This window comes from Gobio gobio, assembly GCF_949357685.1.
Source record: "Gobio gobio genome assembly, chromosome: 12".
NCBI classification, from domain to species: Eukaryota; Metazoa; Chordata; class Actinopteri; order Cypriniformes; family Gobionidae; genus Gobio; species Gobio gobio.
The window spans coordinates 3,151,431-3,176,533 of record NC_137105.1 but is presented as its reverse complement, the minus strand read 5'-3'; the positions used below and the strand labels follow the sequence as shown (position 1 = coordinate 3,176,533).

Genomic DNA, 25,103 nt, shown 5'->3' with positions numbered 1-25,103 from the left:
CCCCGCCCCTTACCATAACCGCCAGTTTCAACACACTACTAACTCAACCAGGCCCCGCCCCTTACCATAACCGCCAGTTTCAACACACTACTAACTCAACCAGGCCCCGCCCCTTACCATAACCGCCAGTTTCAACACACTACCAACTCAACCAGGCCCCGCCCCTTACCATAACCGCCAGTTTCAACACACTACCAACTCAACCAGGCCCCGCCCCTTACCATAACCGCCAGTTTCAACACACTACCAACTCAACCAGGCCCCGCCCCTTACCATAACCGCCAGTTTCAACACACTACCAACTCAACCAGACCCCGCCCCTTACCATAACCGCCAGTTTCAACACACTACCAACTCAACCAGGCCCCGCCCCTTACCATAACCGCCAGTTTCAACACACTACCAACTCAACCAGGCCCCGCCCCTTACCATAACCGCCAGTTTCAACACACTACCAACTCAACCAGGCCCCGCCCCTTACCATAACCGCCAGTTTCAACACACTACCAACTCAACCAGGCCCCGCCCCTTACCATAACCGCCAGTTTCAACACACTACTAACTCAACCAGGCCCCGCCCCTTACCATAACCGCCAGTTTCAACACACTACTAACTCAACCAGGCCCCGCCCCTTACCATAACCGCCAGTTTCAACACACTACTAACTCAACCAGGCCCCGCCCCTTACCATAACCGCCAGTTTCAACACACTACCAACTCAACCAGGCCCCGCCCCTTACCATAACCGCCAGTTTCAACACACTACCAACTCAACCAGGCCCCGCCCCTTACCATAACCGCCAGTTTCAACACACTACCAACTCAACCAGACCCCGCCCCTTACCATAACCGCCAGTTTCAACACACTACCAACTCAACCAGGCCCCGCCCCTTACCATAACCGCCAGTTTCAACACACTACCAACTCAACCAGGCCCCGCCCCTTACCATAACCGCCAGTTTCAACACACTACCAACTCAACCAGGCCCCGCCCCTTACCATAACCGCCAGTTTCAACACACTACCAACTCAACCAGGCCCCGCCCCTTACCATAACCGCCAGTTTCAACACACTACCAACTCAACCAGGCCCCGCCCCTTACCATAACCGCCAGTTTCAACACACTACCAACTCAACCAGGCCCCGCCCCTTACCATAACCGCCAGTTTCAACACACTACCAACTCAACCAGGCCCCGCCCCTTACCATAACCGCCAGTTTCAACACACTACCAACTCAACCAGGCCCCGCCCCTTACCATAACCGCCAGTTTCAACACACTACTAACTCAACCAGGCCCCGCCCCTTACCATAACCACCAGTTTCAACACACTACCAACTCAACCAGGCCCCGCCCCTTACCATAACCGCCAGTTTCAACACACTACCAACTCAACCAGGCCCCGCCCCTTACCATAACCGCCAGTTTCAACACACTACCAACTCAACCAGGCCCCGCCCCTTACCATAACCGCCAGTTTCAACACACTACCAACTCAACCAGGCCCCGCCCCTTACCATAACCGCCAGTTTCAACACACTACCAACTCAACCAGGCCCCGCCCCTTACCATAACCGCCAGTTTCAACACACTACTAACTCAACCAGGCCCCGCCCCTTACCATAACCGCCAGTTTCAACACACTACCAACTCAACCAGGCCCCGCCCCTTACCATAACCGCCAGTTTCAACACACTACCAACTCAACCAGGCCCCGCCCCTTACCATAACCGCCAGTTTCAACACACTACTAACTCAACCAGGCCCCGCCCCTTACCATAACCACCAGTTTCAACACACTACCAACTCAACCAGGCCCCGCCCCTTACCATAACCGCCAGTTTCAACACACTACTAACTCAACCAGGCCCCGCCCCTTACCATAACCGCCAGTTTCAACACACTACCAACTCAACCAGGCCCCGCCCCTTACCATAACCGCCAGTTTCAACACACTACCAACTCAACCAGGCCCCGCCCCTTACCATAACCACCAGTTTCAACACACTACCAACTCAACCAGGCCCCGCCCCTTACCATAACCGCCAGTTTCAACACACTACTAACTCAACCAGGCCCCGCCCCTTACCATAACCGCCAGTTTCAACACACTACTAACTCAACCAGGCCCCGCCCCTTACCATAACCACCAGTTTCAACACACTACCAACTCAACCAGGCCCCGCCCCTTACCATAACCGCCAGTTTCAACACACTACTAACTCAACCAGGCCCCGCCCCTTACCATAACCGCCAGTTTCAACACACTACCAACTCAACCAGGCCCCGCCCCTTACCATAACCGCCAGTTTCAACACACTACCAACTCAACCAGGCCCCGCCCCTTACCATAACCGCCAGTTTCAACACACTACCAACTCAACCAGGCCCCGCCCCTTACCATAACCGCCAGTTTCAACACACTACCAACTCAACCAGGCCCCGCCCCTTACCATAACCGCCAGTTTCAACACACTACCAACTCAACCAGGCCCCGCCCCTTACCATAACCGCCAGTTTCAACACACTACCAACTCAACCAGGCCCCGCCCCTTACCATAACCGCCAGTTTCAACACACTACCAACTCAACCAGGCCCCGCCCCTTACCATAACCACCAGTTTCAACACACTACTAACTCAACCAGGCCCCGCCCCTTACCATAACCGCCAGTTTCAACACACTACTAACTCAACCAGGCCCCGCCCCTTACCATAACCGCCAGTTTCAACACACTACTAACTCGACCAGGCCCCACCCCTTACCATAACCACCAGTTTCAACACACTACTAACTCAACCAGGCCCCGCCCCTTACCATAACCGCCAGTTTCAACACACTACCAACTCAACCAGGCCCCGCCCCTTACCATAACCGCCAGTTTCAACACACTACTAACTCAACCAGGCCCCGCCCCTTACCATAACCACCAGTTTCAACACACTACTAACTCAACCAGGCCCCGCCCCTTACCATAACCGCCAGTTTCAACACACTACTAACTCAACCAGGCCCCGCCCCTTACCATAACCGCCAGTTTCAACACACTACTAACTCAACCAGGCCCCGCCCCTTACCATAACCGCCAGTTTCAACACACTACTAACTCAACCAGACCCCGCCCCTTACCATAAACGCCAGTTTCAACACACTACTAACTCAACCAGACCCCACCCCTTACCATAACCGCCAGTTTCAACACACTACCAACTCAACCAGGCCCCGCCCCTTACCATAACCGCCAGTTTCAACACACTACCAACTCAACCAGGCCCCGCCCCTTACCATAACCGCCAGTTTCAACACACTACTAACTCGACCAGGCCCCGCCCCTTACCATAACCGCCAGTTTCAACACACTACTAACTCGACCAGGCCCCGCCCCTTTATTCTGCGTATGAATTATTTAAATGTGGAATATTGTGACGTGTTCGTACACTGATAAAGAGACGAACAGCAACATCACACACTACAGGAAGCAGAATGGGTCCTCTTTAACCAATCGCTAAACTGACCAATCACAGAGGAGACGATCTCGCTGCAGCTGAGCAACAGGACAGAGCAATAACGTGATTGGCTGACTATATTCATGGCTTTTGTTTCTCCTTTATGTGGTGGTCATGTGACTGTGGGGCGCACCCTTTAAACCCCGCCCACTCTACAGGGCGTCCTGTTGCCAAAATACAAGCCAAAACATTCACGAAACTCCAAATAATCAGCGTTGCGTTGTTTTTTTGTTGTATTTTAGTACCAGTGATCAAAGAAACTGTAACACAAGGTTTCATTAGTTATCATTTATACAGCGTTATTATTAATATTACTGTGTGTCTGTGAACATTAGCTCATGCACTGTGAACTAACATGAACTAATGTATGTTTATTAGCTGTAATAATAAATATATTGCTCACTGTTAGTCAGCTAATGTTAACAGAACACGAGATTTTTATGTTAATATATTATTTATAAATATTTTTGACTTTGATACTGAACACATTGGGCATTAAATGACAACATCATCCCAAAAAACGTTATGATATATTTCTGTCTTTATTCACACTCGTGTGTTCCGACATCTACGGATCGTTCGAGGGATTATGTGAGTTCATACAGGCTTGGAATGATCCGTTGATTTCACACACACACACACACACACACACATCACACCGAGTGCATGGGCGTCCCGCAGTGCTTGTGCCACAGGTCGATGGCTTTAGTCACAATGGCGTCCGTGTTCTCCTGTGGCATCTGAGAGAGAGAGAGGATGATTTACAGGGTTCAATAAACACATCATAATGTACATAAAATACAGTATAATAATAAATCAAATGATAAAATAATTCCTTTGGACATACAGTGTTAGTTTAGTATTGAGATACTATTATACTGTTTATTAATATTTCAAATTATTTTACTTTTATATATTTTTTAGGTTTAGTAATTTTGTTGACTGTTTAGAATAATTTTAAAATATTTAATTATTAAAAAAAATAGAAATCTAAAAAAATTATACATGTTTGTTCATTTTAGTTAACTCTAGTTGTTTTGTTGACTTTTTGTCATGTTTAGAATATGTTAAATTATTTAATTATTCTGAAATATTTGAAAAAATATTCTTGTTAATTTTAGTTAAGAAAAGTTTTTAAATATTGTAAAAAATATATATATTATTAATTATTCTAAAAATTGAAAATCTAAAAATAAATTATACATTTATATTTCAGCTTTCTTTGTTAATTTAAGTTAGTTTGAGTTATTTTTCTTTTTTCATGTTTAGAATAATTTAAATTCTTTAATTATTAAAAAAAATATATTATTGTTAGTTTGAGTTAATTTTAAAGGATTTTAAATATTGTACAAAAAAATCATTAAAATTTAAAAAATCATTACTTTAAGTTAGTTTTAGTAATTTTGTTGTCTTTTTGTGAAGTTTACAAAATTTAATTTAGATTTTCTTTTTTAGAATGTTTAATTATTTTAAAATAATTTCAATAGTTTTGGTTAATTTTTGTTAACGCTTTAGTAGTTTTGTTGTTTTTGTCATGTTTAGAATATCTTAAAATATTTCATTCTTAAAAATAAAAAATCTATTAAAAATTATACCTTTTTATTTCAGTATTTTTTGTTAATTTTAGTTAGTTTTAGTAATTCTTTTTGTCATGTTTAGAATATTTAAAATTATTTGATTCTTAAGAATAGAAATTCTATTAAATTGTTAATTTTAGTTAGTTAATTTAGTTTTAGTAATTTTGTTGAGTTTTCGTCATGTTTAGAATATTTTAAAATATTTAATTATTTAAAAAAAAATCTAAAAAAAGAAACATTTTAATTTAAATATTTTTTGTTCAATTTAGTTAGTTTTAGTAATTGTGTTGAGTTTTTGTCATGTTTAGAATATTTTAAATTATTTGATTATTTAAAAAAAATTGTAACATTTAAAAATATATATTTGTGTTAATTTTAGTTAGTTTTAAGAAAATATTTTTACGGAAGCCCTGAACCGCAAAGTAAAAAAAAAAAAAAAAAAAACTGTAAAAAAAAACATTATTTTTTTGAATTTTGAGATTAAAGTCGAAATATTTCGAGATTAAAGTATAGAAATATTTAAAAATATAAAGTCGAAATATTTCGTCTTTATTCTCGAAATATTTCGACTTTATATTTTTAAATATAGATTAAAGTCAAAATTACAAACGCAGCCTCATTGACGGAACACACACACACTCCAGCGCTGCAATAGTGTATTTGAACAGGGGGCTAAAAACTTTCATCATCCATCAAGTGGCCTAATTGCCCTTAACGTACAGTAAATATCACCAAACAAGAGATAAAATTTAAATATAAATGTTCGTGAAACAGATCAACTTTCAAACTGCGAGCGCCTGCTCAAGAAGAATGATTGGTTTAGGCCAAAACTGCTATGATTGTGAATAATATCTGCTTTATGATTATGAATATGATTTATATTTCGACTTTATTCTCGAAACATTTCGACTTTATTCTCGAAACATTTCGACTTTATTCTCGAAACATTTCGACTTTATTCTCGAAACATTTCGACTTTATTCTCGAAACATTTCGACTTTATTCTCGAAACATTTCGACTTTATTCTCGAAACATTTCGACTTTATTCTCGAAACATTTCGACTTTATTCTCGAAACATTTCGACTTTATTCTCGAAACATTTCGACTTTATTCTCTCGAAACATTTCGACTTTATTCTCGAAACATTTCGACTTTATTCTCGAAACATTTCGACTTTATTCTCGAAACATTTCGACTTTATTCTCGAAACATTTCGACTTTATCCTCGAAACATTTCGACTTTATCCTCGAAACATTTCGACTTTATCCTCGAAACATTTCGACTTTATTCTCGAAACATTTCGACTTTATTCTCGAAACATTTCGACTTTATTCTCGAAACATTTCGACTTTATTCTCGAAACATTTCGACTTTATTCTCGAAACATTTCGACTTTATTCTCGAAACATTTCGACTTTATTCTCGAAACATTTCGACTTTATTCTCGAAACATTTCGACTTTATTCTCGAAACATTTCGACTTTATTCTCGAAACATTTCGACTTTATTCTCGAAATTAGAGATTTTCTTTTCTTTTTTACAGATTTTTTTTTTTTTACTTTACGGTTCAGGGCTTTCGTAGATTTTAAATATTGCAAAAAAAAACGGTTTTAGTTTCAGTTTTAGTCATTTAGTTTTTTTTGTCATGTATAAAATATTTAAATATTCTACAAAAAGTGGAAAATAAAAAAAATTATTATAAATTACTATTAATTTTTGTCCATTTTAGTTAAATTCACACATTTATGTCAAGTTTTAGTTTTAAATGAGAAATGTTGCTGGAGCGTATTTTTTATATATTTAATGTCAGATGTTTTCCAGTTAGAGTGAACTTTAATAACTGCAGTCCATGAGAGCACTGGAGCATTTACAGGCGCTAATGTCGCAGATGAACTGTTTTTCAAATGAAAGATTTGCTCACATTAGACAGGAAGTTGTAAACTCCATCCGGGTGACTGGTTCCCATCAGCAGGATCTTATAGCTGAGCAGAATCTCCACGGCAACAAACACCAGAATCTTACAGGAGCCGCTGATCACTTTATCCCACACCCTGCCGGCCAATCACACGACAGCACAGTCAAGCCATCAGCCAATCACAGCAAACGTATGTTCTGGAGACTGTACAACAACACTATATTTAAGAGGATGCTACTCGTGTTAGGTCATGAGGTCATGTGATCGGTTAGGAGTGTGTGTGTGTGTGTGTGTGTGTGTGTGTGTGTGTGTGTGTGTGTGTGTGTGTGTGTGTGTGTGTGTGTGTGTGTGTGTGTGTGTGTGTGTGTGTGTGACCTCTGCAGGCTGGACTCCGGTAAACACCCGGCGAAGCAGCGTCTGAACCAGAGGCGGTAGGGCAGGGCCTTCAGGGCTCCACACGCCTTCAGATGAGCCAGAAGACACACATCCTCCTGAGACAGGAAGTGCTCCAGACTCTTGGGCTGCAGGAAGAGACTCACAATCAAACACTTCTCCAATTAATGGAGGATCTGGCCCTTTAGGAGCCAACATATATGGGTTTGGGACAACAACAAACTGAAAAAAGGCTGACAAATCTGTTCTAAACGGTTATTGAACACTTAAAACAACATACACATTTATAATACATAATATTTTAGTGTCTAAAAGTAAGAAGCAACATCAAATACTGTACATGCTGCATGGTTATTGAACACTTAAACCAACATAAAAATGAATAATAATAATCAAATTAAATATTATTAAAATTATTCATAAAAATCATAAAATAATAGTGTCGAAAAGTAAGAAATCTATACAAATACTGTACGTTCCGCATGGCTATTGAACACAAACCAAGAAAAGTTATTTAAAAAAATAATATTAAAATAAAAAAATTATAATTAATAATATATTGTCAAAAATCACTACAAATTCTGCATGGTAATTGAACACTTAATCCAACAATAAATTAATTATAAAATGAATAATATTAATACATTTTAATAATATAAGAATCATAAAATAATAATATAGTGTTCAGCTGAACACTTAAAAATTATGGAAAATTAATTATAAAATTAAGTAATATTAAAATTATTTTTTATTAATAATAATACGAAATATTATAGTGTCAAAAAGTTAAAATCTATAAAAAAAATACTGTATATTACGCATGGTTTTTGAACACTTAAACCAACAACTAATAATAATAATAAATATTAATATATATATATATATATATATATATATATATATATATATATATATATATATATATATATATATATATATATATATATATATATATATATATATTAATAATTTTAATTCAAATAAATAATATAAAGATCATAATATAATAATATTATAGTGTCAAAAAAATCTATACACATACTGTACGTTCCGCATGGTTATTGAACACTTAAAACAACATAAAAATTATGAAAATTAATAATTAAATTAGTTATATTAAAATTTAAAAAAAAATTATTAATAATAATAAAAAATATTATAGTGTCAAAAAGTAAAAATCTATAAAAAATACTGTATATTCTTCATGGTTATTGAACACTTAAACCAAGATAAAAATGAATAATAATAATAAAATTATTCATAATAATCATAAAATAATAATAGTGTCGAAAAGTAAAAAATCTATACAAATACTGTACGTTCCGCATGGCTATTGAACACAAACCAAGAAAAGTTATTAAAAAAATTATAATAATAAAATTAAGTAATATTAAAATAAAAAAATTATAATTAATAATATAGTGTCAAAAATCACTACAAATTCTGCATGGTAATTGAACACTTAATCCAACAATAAATTAATTATAAACTGAATAATATAAATACAATTTAATAATATAAGAATCATAAAATAATAATGTTATAGTGTCAAAAAGTAAAAAATCTATACACATACTGTACGTTCAGCTGAACACTTAAAACAACATACAAATTATGAAAATTAATAATAAAATTAAGTTATATTAAAAAAAATTGTTTTAATTAATAATAATAAAAAATAATATAGTGTCAAAAAGTAAAAATCTATAAAAAAACAACAACTGTATATTACGCATGGTTATTGAACACTCAAACCAACAATTATTAATAATAATAAATAAAAAATGTTAAATATATATATATATATATATATATATAATCATTTTAATACAAATAAATAATATAAAGATCATAAAATAATATAATAATATTATAGTGTCAAAAAAAATCTATACACATGCTGTACGTTCCGCATGGTTATTGAACACTTAAAACAACATAAAAATTATGAAAATTAATAATTAAATTAAGTAATATTAAAATGTAACAAAAATTTATTAATAATAATATAAAATATTTTAGTGTCAAAAAGTAAAAATCTATAAAAAATACTGTATATTCTGCATGGTTATTGAACACTTAAACCAAGATAAAATGTATAAAAAAAAATTTTAATTATAACTTATTATTACAGTCAAAATCTGTTCTGCATGGATATTGAACTCTTAAACCACAATTAAAAATGCATGCCAAATTAATAATAATAATAACTGTTATTATTAGTCAAAAATATCAGAAAAAATGTAAACCTGTTCTGCGTGATTATTGAACACTAAAACATTCAAACAAACTAAACCCAACATTAAAAATCATAAACATTTATATAATAATTATAGTTGATATTTTAGTGTCAAAAAATAAAAAGCAATAAGAAATATTGTATGTTCTGCATGGTTATTGAACACTTACACAACTAAAAAATGAATAAGTAATAATAGTATTAATAATAACAACAACAGCAACTGTTATTACAGTCAATATAACAGAACAAAATAATACAAAATCTGTTCTGCATGGTTATTGAACTCTTAAACCAAAATTAAAAATGCAAATAGTAATAATGATGATAATAATTGTTAATATCATAGTGTAAAAGGACAAATTACAATATTCTGCATGGTTAATGAACTCATAAAAGCATAAATATTAATAATAAAAAATAATATAACAAAATATATATAATAATCAATTATTGTAGATATTATTTATTATAGTGTCAACAAAAAAAACCATTACTAAATAATAATAATATATAAAAAAATGATATATCTACAATGTGTGTGTGTTAATAAACCGGTCAGCCAGTACCAGGTGAGGGATGGAGTCTCCAAACTTGTGCTTGAACTGGTTGACGAAACATCTGACCAGCCAATAGCAGTCCACCGGGTCATCGACGATCTCCTCCATCGCCCGGGCAATCGCCAGGAAGTCTTCATCCTCCTCATCCTGGAAGAGAAGCATCCAACGCACAAACCTGAGCCATGACAACTAGTGTTAGACCGATATATCTGGCCGATATTTTTACGTGTATCGGCCGATATAAGGCTGCTACGTTCGCCGATATTTTTACGTGTATCGGCCGATATAAGGCTGCTGCGTTCACCGATATTTTTACGTGTATCGGCCGATATAAGGCTGTTGCGTTCACCGCTATTTTTACGTGTATCGGCCGATATAAGGCTGCTGCGTTCGCCGATATTTTTACGTGTATCGGCCGATACAAGGCTGCTGCGTTCGCCGATATTTTTACGTGTATCGGCCGATATAAGGCTGCTGCGTTCGCCGATATTTTTACGTGTATCGGCCGATATAAGGCTGCTGCGTTCGCCGATATTTTTACGTGTATCGGCCGATATAAAGCTGCTGCGTTCGCCGATATTTTTACGTGTATCGGCCGATATAAGGCTGCTGCGTTCGCCGATATTTTTACGTGTATCGGCCGATATAAGGCTGCTGCGTTCGCCGATATTTTTACGTGTATCGGCCGATATAAGGCTGCTGCGTTCGCCGATATTTTTACGTGTATCGGCCGATATAAGGCTGCTGCGTTCGCCGATATTTTTACGTGTATCGGCCGATATAAGGCTGCTGCGTTCGCCGATATTTTTACGTGTATCGGCCGATATAAGGCTGCTGCGTTCGCCGATATTTTTACGTGTATCGGCCGATATAAAGCTGCTGCGTTCGCCGATATTTTTACGTGTATCGGCCGATATAAGGCTGCTGCGTTCGCCGATATTTTTACGTGTATCGGCCGATATAAGGCTGCTGCGTTCGCCGATATTTTTACGTGTATCGGCCGATATAAGGCTGCTGCGTTCGCCGATATTTTTACGTGTATCGGCCGATATAAGGCTGCTGCGTTCGCCGATATTTTTACGCGTATCGGCCGATATAAGGCTGCTGCGTTCGCCGATATTTTTACGTGTATCGGCCGATATAAGGCTGCTGCGTTCGCCGATATTTTTACGTGTATCGGCCGATACAAGGCTGCTGCGTTCGCCGATATTTTTACGTGTATCGGCCGATACAAGGCTGCTGCGTTCGCCGATATTATTACGTGTATCGGCCGATACAAGGCTGCTGCGTTCGCCGATATTTTTACGTGTATCGGCCGATACAAGGCTGCTGCGTTCGCCGATATTTTTACGTGTATCGGCCGATATAAGGCTGCTGCGTTCGCCGATATTTTTACGTGTATCGGCCGATATAAGGCTGCTGCGTTCGCCGATATTTTTACGTGTATCTGCCGATATAAGGCTGCTGCGTTTCGCCGATATTTTTACGTGTATCGGCCGATATAAGGCTGCTGCGTTCGCCGATATTTTTACGTGTATCGGCCGATATAAGGCTGCTGCGTTCGCTGATATTTTTTCCCCTGCATTATTTCCAGACAGGCGTCCACAGGGCAGCTCTCACCGTCTTCAGACTGTCTCGCTATCCCTCGCGCATATTAATCAAAATCAATTGCGAATTGACACGATGGTAAAAGGTAGAAAGACTGAAGTTTCACGTGGAGCATTGGGAGATTTTCTCCTGAATTACCGCTGGTGTTGCTCAACAAGAGATTAAGTGAAGTTCACCTACACTCCAAAAAATGCTGGGTTAAAAATAACCCAAGTTGGGTTGAAAATGGACTAACCCATCAATTGGGTTGTTTTAAGCAAACATTTAACCCAACCGCTCGGTCAAAACAACCCAATTGCTGGGTTAGTCCATATTCAACCCAACTTGGGTTATTTTTAACCCAGCATTTTTAGAGTGTAACCATTAAATGACTAGGTTGTAAATAGTTTTAGAATGAAGTATAGTACAGTCAGTGTGCACTTTATTATGCTGCTCGCTTGTTGATACTGTGTGCAATAGTGTAATTATTTTATTTATGCTTAAATATTTATTTTCACCACTGAACTCTTTTTTTTTTCTTGTTCTACCTCACCTGTTTTTACTATTTGTTAAATATAGTTTTTTTTTTTCGCTCAATAAATGTTCCTTTTTTAAATTGTACATTTTAAATTGTTATCATCATGATCATTGTGTCATTTTTATTATGTAAATTGAGGGAGCAAAAGCAGTATCGGCTCGAAATATCGGCATCGGCACTAAAAAAAAATCCATATCGGTCGATCCCTACTGAGAACACACGGTGGATTACCCACAACCCCCAGAAGCCTCCTCACCTTAGGCCTGGGCTCGCTCCTGCGGGGCAGCCGCTGGTTCTCCAGCTGGAACACGCGCAGGTAGAGCTCGGTCGGCGGAGTGGAGGCGTGGACGAACCGCATGGCCGTCAGAGCCACACTGATATCGTCGAACTGCTGGAGGCGGTAGCGGGAGACCAGGGCGTGAGAGTCACTGTGGGGCGGCAGAATACCTGCAGAGAGACATCAGGACACAACCCTCATTCCCAGAGAGAGTGGGTGCGTTTACATGGAGCACTGTAATCGGTTTAAAAGTCCAATCGGAATAAAAATGCTCCATATAAACACCTCAATCGGAATAAAAATGCTCCATATAAACACCTCAATCCGAATAAAAATGCTTCATATAAACACCTCAATCCGAATAAAAATGCTCCATATAAACACCTCAATCGGAATAAAAATGCTCCATATAAACACCTCAATCCGAATGAAAATGCTCCATATAAACACCTCAATCCGAATGAAAATGCTCCATATAAACCCCTCAATCCGAATAAAAATACTCCATATTAACACCTCAATCCGAATGAAAATGATCCATATAAACCCCTCAATCCGAATAAAAATGCTCCATATAAACCCCTCAATCCGAATAAAAATGCTCCATATAAACCCCTCAATCCGAATGAAAATGCTCCATATAAACACCCCAATCCGAATGAAAATGCTCCATATAAACACCTCAATCGGAATGAAAATGCTCCATATAAACCCCTCAATCCGAATTAAAATGCTTCATATAAACACCTCAATCCGAATAAAAATGCTCCATATAAACACCTCAATCCGAATAAAAATGCTCCATATAAACCCCTCAATCGGAATAAAAATGCTCCATATAAACACCTCAATCTGAATGAAAATGATCCATATAAACCCCTCAATCCGAATAAAAATGATCCATATAAACCCCTCAATCCGAATAAAAATGCTCCATATAAACCCCTCAATCGGAATGAAAATGCTCCATATAAACACCTCAATCGGAATGAAAATGCTCCATATAAACACCTCAATCCGAATTAAAATGCTCCATATAAACCCCTCAATCCGAATAAAAATGCTCCATATAAACCCCTCAATCCGAATGAAAATGCTCCATATAAACACCTCAATCCGAATGAAAATGCTCCATATAAACACCTCAATCCGAATGAAAATGCTCCATATAAACACCTCAATCCGAATGAAAATGCTTCATATAAACACCTCAATCCGAATGAAAATGCTCCATATAAACACCTCAATCCGAAAAAAATGCTCCATATAAAAACACCTCAATCCGAATGAAAATGCTCCATATAAACACCTCAATCGGAATGAAAATGCTCCATATAAACACCTCAATCCGAATGAAAATGCTTCATATAAACCCCTCAATCGGAATAAAAATGCTCCATATAAACACCTCAATCGGAATGAAAATGCTCCATACAAACACCTCAATCCGAATAAAAATGCTCCATATAAACACCTCAATCGGAATAAAAATGCTCCATATAAACACCTCAATCGGAATAAAAATGCTCCATATAAACACCTCAATCCGAATGAAAATGCTCCATATAAACACCTCAATCCGAATGAAAATGCTCCATATAAACACCTCAATCCAAATAAAAATACTCCATATAAACACCTCAATCCGAATGAAAATGCTCCATATAAACACCTCAATCCGAATGAAAATGCTCCATATAAACACCTCAATCCGAATGAAAATGCTCCATATAAGCACCTCAATCCGAATAAAAATGCTCCATATAAACACCTCAATCCGAATGAAAATGCTCCATATAGGCACCTCAATCCGAATAAAAATGCTCCATATAAACACATAAACACCTCAATCCGAATAAAAATGCTCCATATAAACACCTCAATCCGAATAAAAATACTCCATTTAAACACCTCAATCCGAATGAAAATGCTCCATATAAACCCCTCAATCCGAATGAAAATGCTCCATATAAGCACCTCAATCCGAATAAAAATGCTCCATATAAACACCTCAATCGGAATAAAAATGCTCCATATAAACACCTCAATCCGAATGAAAATGCTCCATATAGGCACCTCAATCCGAATAAAAATACTCCATATAAACACCTCAATCCGAATGAAAATGCTCCATATAAACACCTCAATCGGAATAAAAAAGCTCCATATAAACACCTCAATCCGAATGAAAAAGCTCCATATAAACACCTCAATCCGAATGAAAATGCTCCATAATAAACACCTCAATCCGAATGAAAAAGCTCCATAATAAACACCTCAATCCGAATGAAAAAGCTCCATAATAAACACCTCAATCCGAATGAAAATGCTCCATAATAAACACCTCAATCCGAATGAAAATGCTCCATATAAACACCTCAATCCGAATAAAAAAGCTCCATATAAACACCTCAATCCGAATGAAAAAGCTCCATAATAAACACCTCAATCCGAATGAAAATGCTCCATAATAAACACCTCAATCCGAATGAAAAAGCTCCATAATAAACACCTCAATCCGAATGAAAATGCTCCATATAAACACCTCAATCCGAATGAAAATGCTCCATATAAACACCTCGATCCGAATGAAAATGCTCCATATAAACACCTCAATCCGAATGAAAATGCTCCATATAAACACCTCAATCCGAATGAAAATGCTCCATATAAACACCTCAATTGGAATGAAAATGCTCCATATAAGCACCTCAATCCAAATAAAAATACTCCATATAAACACCTCAATTGGAATGAAAATGCTCCATATAAGCACCTCAATCCGAATGAAAATGCTCCATATAAACACCTCAATCCGAATGAAAATGCTCCATATAAACACCTCAATCGGAATGAAAATGCTCCATATAAACACCTCAATCCGAATGAAAATGCTCCATATAAGCACCTCAATCCGAATGAAAATGCTCCATATAAACACCTCAATCGGAATGAAAATGCTCCATATAAACACCTCAATCCGAATGAAAATGCTCCATATAAGCACCTCAATCCGAATAAAAATATAAACACCTCAATCCGAATGAAAATGCTCCATATAAACACCTCAATCCGAATAAAAAAGCTCCATATAAACACCTCAATCCGAATGAATATAAACACCTCAATCGGAATGAAAAAGCTCCATAATAAACACCTCAATCCGAATGAAAATGCTCCATAATAAACACCTCAATCCGAATGAAAAAGCTCCATAATAAACACCTCAATCCGAATGAAAATGCTCCATATAAACACCTCAATCCGAATAAAAAAGCTCCATATAAACACCTCAATCCGAATGAAAAAGCTCCATATAAACACCTCAATCCGAATGAAAAAGCTCCATAATAAACACCTCAATCCGAATGAAAATGCTCCATAATAAACACCTCAATCCGAATGAAAAAGCTCCATAATAAACACCTCAATCCGAATGAAAATGCTCCATATAAACACCTCAATCCGAATGAAAATGCTCCATATAAACACCTCGATCCGAATGAAATTGCTCCATATAAACACCTCAATCCGAATGAAAATGCTCCATATAAACACCTCAATCCGAATGAAAATGCTCCATATAAACACCTCAATTGGAATGAAAATGCTCCATATAAGCACCTCAATCCAAATAAAAATACTCCATATAAACACCTCAATTGGAATGAAAATGCTCCATATAAACACCTCAATCCGAATGAAAATGCTCCATATAAACACCTCAATCCGAATGAAAATGCTCCATATAAACACCTCAATCGGAATGAAAATGCTTCATATAAACACCTCAATCCGAATTAAAATGCTCCATATTAACACCTCAATCGGAATGAAAATGCTCCATATAAACACCTCAATCCGAATGAAAATGCTCCGAATGAAAATGCTCCATATAAACACCTCAATCCGAATGAAAATGCTTCATATTAACACCTCAATCCGAATGAAAATGCTCCGAATGAAAATGCTCCATATAAACACCTCAATCCGAATGAAAATGCTCCATATAAACACCTCAATCCGATTTTTCAATCGGTTTTTCAATGCTCCATATAAACACCTCAATCGGAATGAAAATGCTCCATATAAACACCTCAATCCGAATGAAAATGTTCCATATAAACACCTCAATTGGAATGAAAATGCTCCATATAAACACCTCAATCCGATTTTTCAATCGGTTTTTCAATGCTCCATATAAACACCTCAATCGGAATGGAAATGCTCCATATAAACACCTCAATCCGAATGAAAATGTTCCATATAAACACCTCAATTGGAATGAAAATGATCCATATAAACACCTCAATCCGAATGCAAATGCTCCATATAAACACCTCAATCCGAATAAAAATACTCCATATAAACATCTCAATCCGAATGAAAATGCTTCATATAAACACCTCAATCCGAATAAAAATACTCCATATTAACACCTCAATCCGAATGAAAATGCTCCATATAAACCCCTCAATCCGAATGAAAATGCTCCATATAAACACCTCAATCGGAATGGAAATACTCCATATAAACACCTCAATCCGAATGAAAATGTTCCATATAAACACCTCAATCGGAATGAAAATGATCCATATAAACACCTCAATCCGAATGAAAATGCTCCATATAAACACCTCAATCCGAATAAAAATACTCCATATAAACATCTCAATCCGAATGAAAATGCTTCATATAAACACCTCAATCCGAATGAAAATGCTTCATATAAACACCTCAATCCGAATAAAAATACTCCATATTAACACCTCAATCCGAATAAAAATGCTCCATATAAACCCCTCAATCCGAATGAAAATGCTCCATATAAACACCTCAATCCGAATGAAAATGATCCATATAAACACCTCAATCCGAATGAAAATGATCCATATAAACACCTCAATCCGAATGAAAATGCTCCATATAAACACCTCAATCCGAATGAAAATGCTCCATATAAACACCTCAATCCGAATGAAAATGCTCCATATAAACACCTCAATCCGAATATAAATGCTCCATATAAACACCTCAATCCGAATGAAAATGCTCCATATAAACACCTCAATCCAAATGAAAATGCTCCATATAAACACCTCAATCCGAATGAAAATGTTCCATATAAACACCTCAATCCGAATGAAAATGCTCCATATAAACACCTCAATCCGAATGAAAATGCTCCATATAAACACCTCAATCCGAATAAAAATGCTCCATATAAACACCTCAATCCAAATGAAAATGCTCCATATAAACACCTCAATCCAAATGAAAATGCTCCATATAAACACCTCAATCCGAATGAAAATGCTCCATATAAACACCTCAATCGGAATGAAAATGCTCCATATAAACACCTCAATCCGAATGAAAATGCTCCATATAAACACCTCAATCCAAATGAAAATGCTCCATATAAACACCTCAATCGGAATGAAAATGTTCCATATAAACACCTCAATTCGAATGAAAATGCTCCATATAAACACCTCAATCCGAATGAAAATGCTCCATATAAACACCTCAATCCGAATGAAAATACTCCATATAAACACCTCAATTCGAATGAAAATGCTCCATATAAACACCTCAATCCAAATGAAAATGCTCCATATAAACACCTCAATCGGAATGAAAATGCTCCATATTAACACCTCAATCCGAATGAAAATGCTCCATATAAACACCTCAATCCGAATGAAAATGCTCCATATAAACACCTCAATCCGAATTAAAATGCTCCATATAAACACCTCAATCCGAATGAAAATGCTCCATATAAACACCTCAATCGGAATGAAAATGCTCCATATTAACACCTCAATTCGAATGAAAATGCTCCATATAAACACCTCAATCCGAATGAAAATGCTCCATATAAACACCTCAATCCGAATGAAAATGCTCCATATAAACACCTCAATCCGAATAAAAATGCTCCATATAAACACCTCAATCGGAATGAAAATGCTCCATATAAACCCCTCAATCCGAATGAAAATGCTCCATATAAACACCTCAATCCGAATAAAAATGCTCCATATAAACACCTCAATCCGAATTAAAATGCTCCATATAAACACCTCAATCCGAATGAAAATGCTCCATATAAACACCTCAATCGGAATGAAAATGCTCCATATTAACACCTCAATTCGAATGAAAATGCTCCATATAAACACCTCAATCCGAATGAAAATGCTCCATATAAACACCTCAATCCGAATGAAAATGCTCCATATAAACACCTCAATCCGAATAAAAATGCTCCATATAAACACCTCAATCGGAATGAAAATGCTCCATATAAACACCTCAATCCGAATGAAAATGCTCCATATTAACACCTCAATTCGAATGAAAATGCTCCATATAAACACCTCAATCCGAATGAAAATGCTCCATATAAACACCTCAATCCGAATGAAAATGCTCCATATAAACACCTCAATCCGAATGAAAATGCTCCATATAAACACCTCAATCCGAATGAAAATGCTCCATATAAACACCTCAATCCGAAGGAAAATGCTCCATATAAACACCTCAATCCGAATGAAAATGCTCCATATAAACCCCTCAATCCGAATGAAAATGGCCAAACTGAATGAAATTGTAATGGGTTTGAAAGGGGTGGGATAAACCTTTTCATGAACCGATCAAACGAAACATTCCACCATGTAAACGACCTGATCTGATTACTGTGAGTGCACGTCTTTCTGTGACGTGATATACAGCGCGCGCCTCCTCAACTGAAGAGCGTGCGGCGCGCTCACACCAGGCTAATGTTGACAAGAGAGGAAAGTACATTTTTCTGAGGTATTAAACTTTTTATTTCGTGACATGTTATGAACATGATGTTGGAATAGACATAGCCTGGCTACAGCATCTCATCTTGACAGTGTTTGTCCTATAGGCTTCAACTGCGCCTGACAGAAGAATTGATTTTTCTGAGGTGATTCTTATGTGGCGTTCACACCGGACGCGATTCGCACGAAGTTGGACGCTTGAACATTTTGAGTTTATTCGCTTCAATCGTGCGTGACATTCACTTCACAACAGACGCGAATTCGCGTCATGGGCGGGGCTTCTGCCAGTGGCTCGTCTCGTTGAGAAATGTCTGACATGGGCTGTGTTTACACATCTTTTTTTTGTTAAAATCTACTGTTAATGTGTGACAAAACGTAGTTTTAAGACTTTTTCAGTCGATAATGTAGTTGTCTAAAGCTCAAATCTGTGGTTTATTTATATAAAGAGTCGTCTGCCGCTGGCTCTGATGTCTCTGTGGCGGCTCGAGCTATAATTCGTCGGCCGATCTTTGCTCTCATGGATCTATAATTTGTTCCCTGGCAAATCGTTTAGACTGAAGGCAAAGAGAAGTTTCATTACTTTATATTTTTAGGCTATAACTGTACGTTACAGTTGTAACATCAGCCTACTAGCACTGACTTTGAATGTTTGACTGAATTGTTTGCTTTATTTCATGTATAGCTTGTTATACCTTTTACTTATACTTTTGTATTATTGATCATACATAAACTTGCATTTAACAAAAAGAGACTGGGTTGCGTTTCATGTCATTTAATGTTATCACAGTGATAATCATATTGTCTGAACCAGATATTAATATACAGATTTTCTCCTCATTGTTGTCACTACTAGAGCAAGCTCCTGATTGGTTAACGCGGCGCGAAATATCCGCCAAAGTTCAGATTTTTCAACTTGCGCGAATCGCGCGTTCAAAACGCTCAATTCGTCTCCTTCGCGCCGCCTCATTCTCACGAATCGTGCCGCAGAATGCCATTTCGCATCTCTGCAGTGACTTAACATGTAAATCACTCGCGCAAAACGCGTCCGGTGTGAACGCACCATTACACTTTACAACAAATAATGAATAGCTTTTATAAAACTGTACAAGTCCTGGTGACCGTTGAGAGTTGCCATGGCAACGGGGAACATTCAAGCTGCTGGAGAGGACATGTCGACATTTCTCTGTTTCTCGTAGATATTAAAAAAAGTTCAACAACTGCTTCAAATTGGTTAAGTAACATTACCCACAGTCTACTTTAATTACTTTTGTTAATATTTATACCTTTGTGATTATGGTATCTTAATCATCTGAAATATCTATGCGTTTAGTACTAGTAATGATGCCGAGCACGTCTTGATTGCTTTCATTCTTGTTTCACCGTACATGTTTTTATTAATAATTTGGGTGCATTTTATAGTTAATTTTGTGTTTTTCAAAATAAATTCATTGAATTCATTTTGAGTCCGCATTCATAATTCACAGCTGTTGAAATAGCCATTGTATAGGACATAAATTAGGTTAAACTACGGCATGTCCGCCCACAGAAAAATAAATAAATATAAACATTACCAACACAGAACTATTGATCCACGATACTAACATTACGAATCTGAAGCGGCAGACAAACTGTGTGCGAATGTCACAAAACAATCCCGACTGAAAGTCAGCACATCTGAACACCAGATCGGTTTAGATAACGTCTCATGTAAACAGTCCAGCCAATCTTTCAATCGGAATGATTTTAATCGGAATGACAAAAAAGTGCGCATGTAAACGTGGCTAATGTGAGGAGCATTAGCTCATGTCCTCACCCAGCAAGACTTTCCACACGTGAATCCGGTACATGGAGGGCAGCGGAAACCTCTGGCTGAAGGTGCTCAACTTCTCCACATCTGGAAACAGCACACACACAGATGTTCACTCTCAGAGCTTTGAAAAAGACACATGATTAAAACATCGGCTTTGCATGGTTATATGTAGAATCAAATCAATACAACAACAATAATGATAAATATAGCTGCAAGCAGCCATTACCGGGCCCAAGCGCAAAGAAGAAGACAAGACATGCCAAAATGGCTGGCAGTGTCAGATCAACTGCAGCAATTAAACACATTTTAAGATGATTTTAGGCTGAAAAATGCATTGTGGTCTTTGGGAATTTCATGTTTTGTTCTATTATAGCGCCACCAAGAGGCACAATCCTACTATTTTTTTGTTTGTGTTCTCGGAGTGAGCCCATACATGTGTGTATCAATTTTGATGAAAATATCTAATTTCGTTTTGGAGTAATAGACATTTATATGAAAAAACACATGAAAAGTGACTGACACCTGACTTTGATTGGATTTTACTCCCCCTTACTATCAATATTTTGACATTTGGGTAGTAACGTATAGCTATCGACCTATGTTTCCGAACTTCTGACGCTGGTTTCGTCTCGATCGGACTAGCGATTTTGAAGATATCAGCTAATGTTTTTTAAGCGCTAAATTACAGCGCTGCACAAACCATACGGCGAAACCTGGCAAGTCTGGTATCGTTGGACTCGGCGAGGATTCAGGAGACAAAAAAAGTAACTCCCATGAAAATAAGTCAACCACACCCAAAGTTATAAGCATTTGAAGAAAAAAAATTATCCACTAGGTGGCGCTGTTTCGAAACTTCTCAGGATCCTTCAGGGCATCGTGCTGATGAGCCATACAGAGTTTCGTAACAATCCATTCATGCGTTCATAAAATACAGCATTTTAGCACATAATTCAAAATGGCCGACAGACAAAATGGCCGATATGGTGAAACTGTATATCATCGTCATGCCGTCCTGAATCTAACGAGACCATTTTTATGATTTTTGGACAAACGGTTCAGAAGGTATAAGCTAAATAAGTTATAAAGCTAGCCATTTTTCGTATCTCCGGACCAGTAGGTGGCGCTGCGCCGAAAAGCTGCAGGTTTCCTCAGGTCATGCTTGTGATGACATTTACCAAGTTTGGTTTGAATACGATAAAGCAGTGTGGAGATGCAACCTTAAGTGTATTTTCGCAACTGCTATGTAAAATTTGTTTGCGCGTTGTTCGCGAATGATTGTACGGATCAACTTGAAATCCATAACGTTTTGTAGGCACTGTCTGAAGATGATCTGGCTCAATGTTCTGCATGGTTATTGAACACTTTCACCAACATAAAAAAAATATATTATTATTATTATTTATTATAGTGTCCGAAAGTAAAAATCAATAAAAATATTGTTCATTCTGCACGGTTATTGAACACTTAAACAAACATTAAAAATGATTTAAAAATAATTATAATATTTATTATAGTCAAAGTAAAAAATCTATAAAAATACTGTATATTCTGCATGGTTAATGAGCACCAACATAAATTTTTTTTTAAAAAAAAGTAATAATAATAATGAATAATAATAATAATAATAATAATAACTTAAAAATCTGTTCTGCATGGTTATTGAACACTAAAAAAATAAAATATATTATTATTATTTATTATAGTGTGAGAAAGTAAAAATCAATAAAAAATAATGTATATTCTGCATGGTTATTAAACACTAAAACCAACATAAATAAAATGATGAAAAATTAATAAAGTAATAATAATAATAACAATAATAGTAATAATAATGTGTTATTGAACTCTCAAACCAACATTAAAAATGCATAAAAAATAAAACAAAATAATACAAATAATAACAACCTATTATTAGTAATAAAAAAATCCAGAATAAAATAAAAACTGTTCTGCATGGTTATTGAACACCAACATTAAAAAAAAAGTATAAATAATAATTATAATATTTATTATTTATTATAGTGTCAAAGAAAAAATCAATTAAAAATACTGTATGTTGTGCATGGCTATTGAACACATAACCATATAACACAAATAAATATTTAAAATATGTAAATGTTTTAGGTATATGTTAATAATAATAATAATAATACTAGTAATAATAATAATAACTTATTATTACAGTCAAAATGAAAAATGAATAACAAAAATAATAATAACCGTTATTATTAGTGTCAAAAATAACAGAAAACATTAAAAACGTTTCTGCGTCATTATTGAACACTTATACTAACATTAAAAATAATAACAAATTAATATAATAAATATTAATTTACTTATTATAGTGTCAAAACGTTTTTAAAAAATCACTGTATATCCTGCATGGTTATTGAACACCTAAACCAACGTAAAATAATATTTAAATAAAATGATTACAGTCAAAATTACAGAAATCAGTTCTGCATTAATTAAAATGCATGAAAAATTAATATAAAGTAAAAAAAAAAAAGCATAACTCTGGTTAGGAAACACTTAAACCAAAATTAAAATAGAAGTATTATTATTATTATATAGTGTAAACAAACAAACAAATAAATCTTTTAAAACCAAACCAACAGCGGTCGGTCGGTCGGTCGGTGGAAGGAACAGGTGAATGCAGCAGAACATTATGACTGATCTCACCCAGTGGATTGTCCTTCAGCACGATCTCCAGAGACTTCTTCTCCTCCACTCCTCTGAATCCCACTTTCTCATAGTAAGCCGAGCGGAAGTTCCTCTGAGGATCCTCAGCCATGATCTCTGGAACAGAACAATATCATCAAGATGACACTATGATATCAGAGCAGTCACAGCTTATAAAACAACATCAAATTACTGACAATGATACTATATAGACAGTACTATGGTGTTACCACATTCACATACCATGGTATTTTCATGACACCCAAGAAGTAACTTTGCTTCATTTAAAGAATACCATGGCTTATGTCCAGTAAAGATGGTAATACTATAGTATTTGTGTTAGTGTATACAGTAAAAATATAGTAGAATAGTAACATTTCCACAAAATACACGCTACAGCAGTTCATATTACTACAGTAAAACCTTGGTTATATCTGCTATGTTCCTCATAGAAAAGAAATTGTGTTAAGACGCGTAATTGTTTAAAAAATCACACTTTATTCCCCTTCTGCCCGCGGAACTCACCAGGCCTCAGTCTCATCCGCGGTGTTTCCTCAGCGGAGAGCCGACCGATCACGCGCCTGACTGCAGTTCACGTACAAACGGCAGGTGCAGAATCACCATCTTCAGATCTTCAGAGGAAAACTGTGAATGTGTTTGCAGGTTTGTGCCCTCGGAAGTGATTCTCGTCCTCGTGTTGTTGTACTGCCGCACGAGTCCAGCTGGTGGCGCGCATATATCTTACTATACACGACCGCTCCAGGGACGTCGACGCGGCCGCCATTTTGGAACGGTCAACACTTCAGAAGCTGTCATCTCTCACAGACAGTAAAAACAACAAATAAAACCCGGTGCGATTTAAATTCCTGAAGAAATGGGATAGCCGTTCTCATTTGAGAAGGTGTTTTATAGACTACACTTTAGAAAAATGGTACTGTATGGCACTAAAAGTGGTTCTTTGGCTCATAATCATAGGGGAACCACTTTAAGTGCTGTATAGCACCAAATCTTGGTGCTTCAGTGGTTCTTTGGGATGACTGAGGTGCTATATATCACTGCTACCATCCCTTACGAAAATTAACCATGGTTTTATTGTAGTAAAAATGTAGTAACCATGTTTTTTTAGCTAATTGATTACCATTTTTTAACCACAGTTTTACCACTAGTTAAACTATGGTTTGAGTTGCAAAACCATGG

At 36.7% G+C, this 25,103-nt stretch overlaps 1 protein-coding gene across 1 annotated transcript; it reads right to left on the bottom strand.

Annotated features, from left to right (window-relative positions):
• Nucleotides 1-3,750: 3,750 nt before the first annotated feature.
• tbc1d7 (TBC1 domain family, member 7) lies at nucleotides 3,751-24,702 on the bottom strand. The gene is made up of 8 exons (XM_079831959.1): nucleotides 24,432-24,702; nucleotides 23,907-24,023; nucleotides 21,228-21,308; nucleotides 12,579-12,769; nucleotides 10,207-10,344; nucleotides 7,381-7,526; nucleotides 7,012-7,141; nucleotides 3,751-4,250 (listed from the first exon to the last, which is right to left on the bottom strand). The coding sequence occupies exons 1-8, from the start codon at nucleotides 24,445-24,447 to the stop codon at nucleotides 4,164-4,166; spliced, it is 906 nt and encodes a 301-aa protein (XP_079688085.1). The 5' UTR covers nucleotides 24,448-24,702; the 3' UTR covers nucleotides 3,751-4,163.
• Nucleotides 24,703-25,103: the final 401 nt, after the last annotated feature.

Excerpts from the sequence above, each read along its gene's own strand:
- tbc1d7 (XM_079831959.1), bottom strand. Across the intron at positions 12,770-21,227 it reads CGTGTGGAAAGTCTTGCTGG|GTATTCTGCCGCCCCACAGT; the intron begins GTGAGGACATGA and ends GTCTCTCTGCAG. Across the intron at positions 4,251-7,011 it reads TTTACAACTTCCTGTCTAAT|ATGCCACAGGAGAACACGGA; the intron begins GTGAGCAAATCT and ends TCTCTCTCTCAG.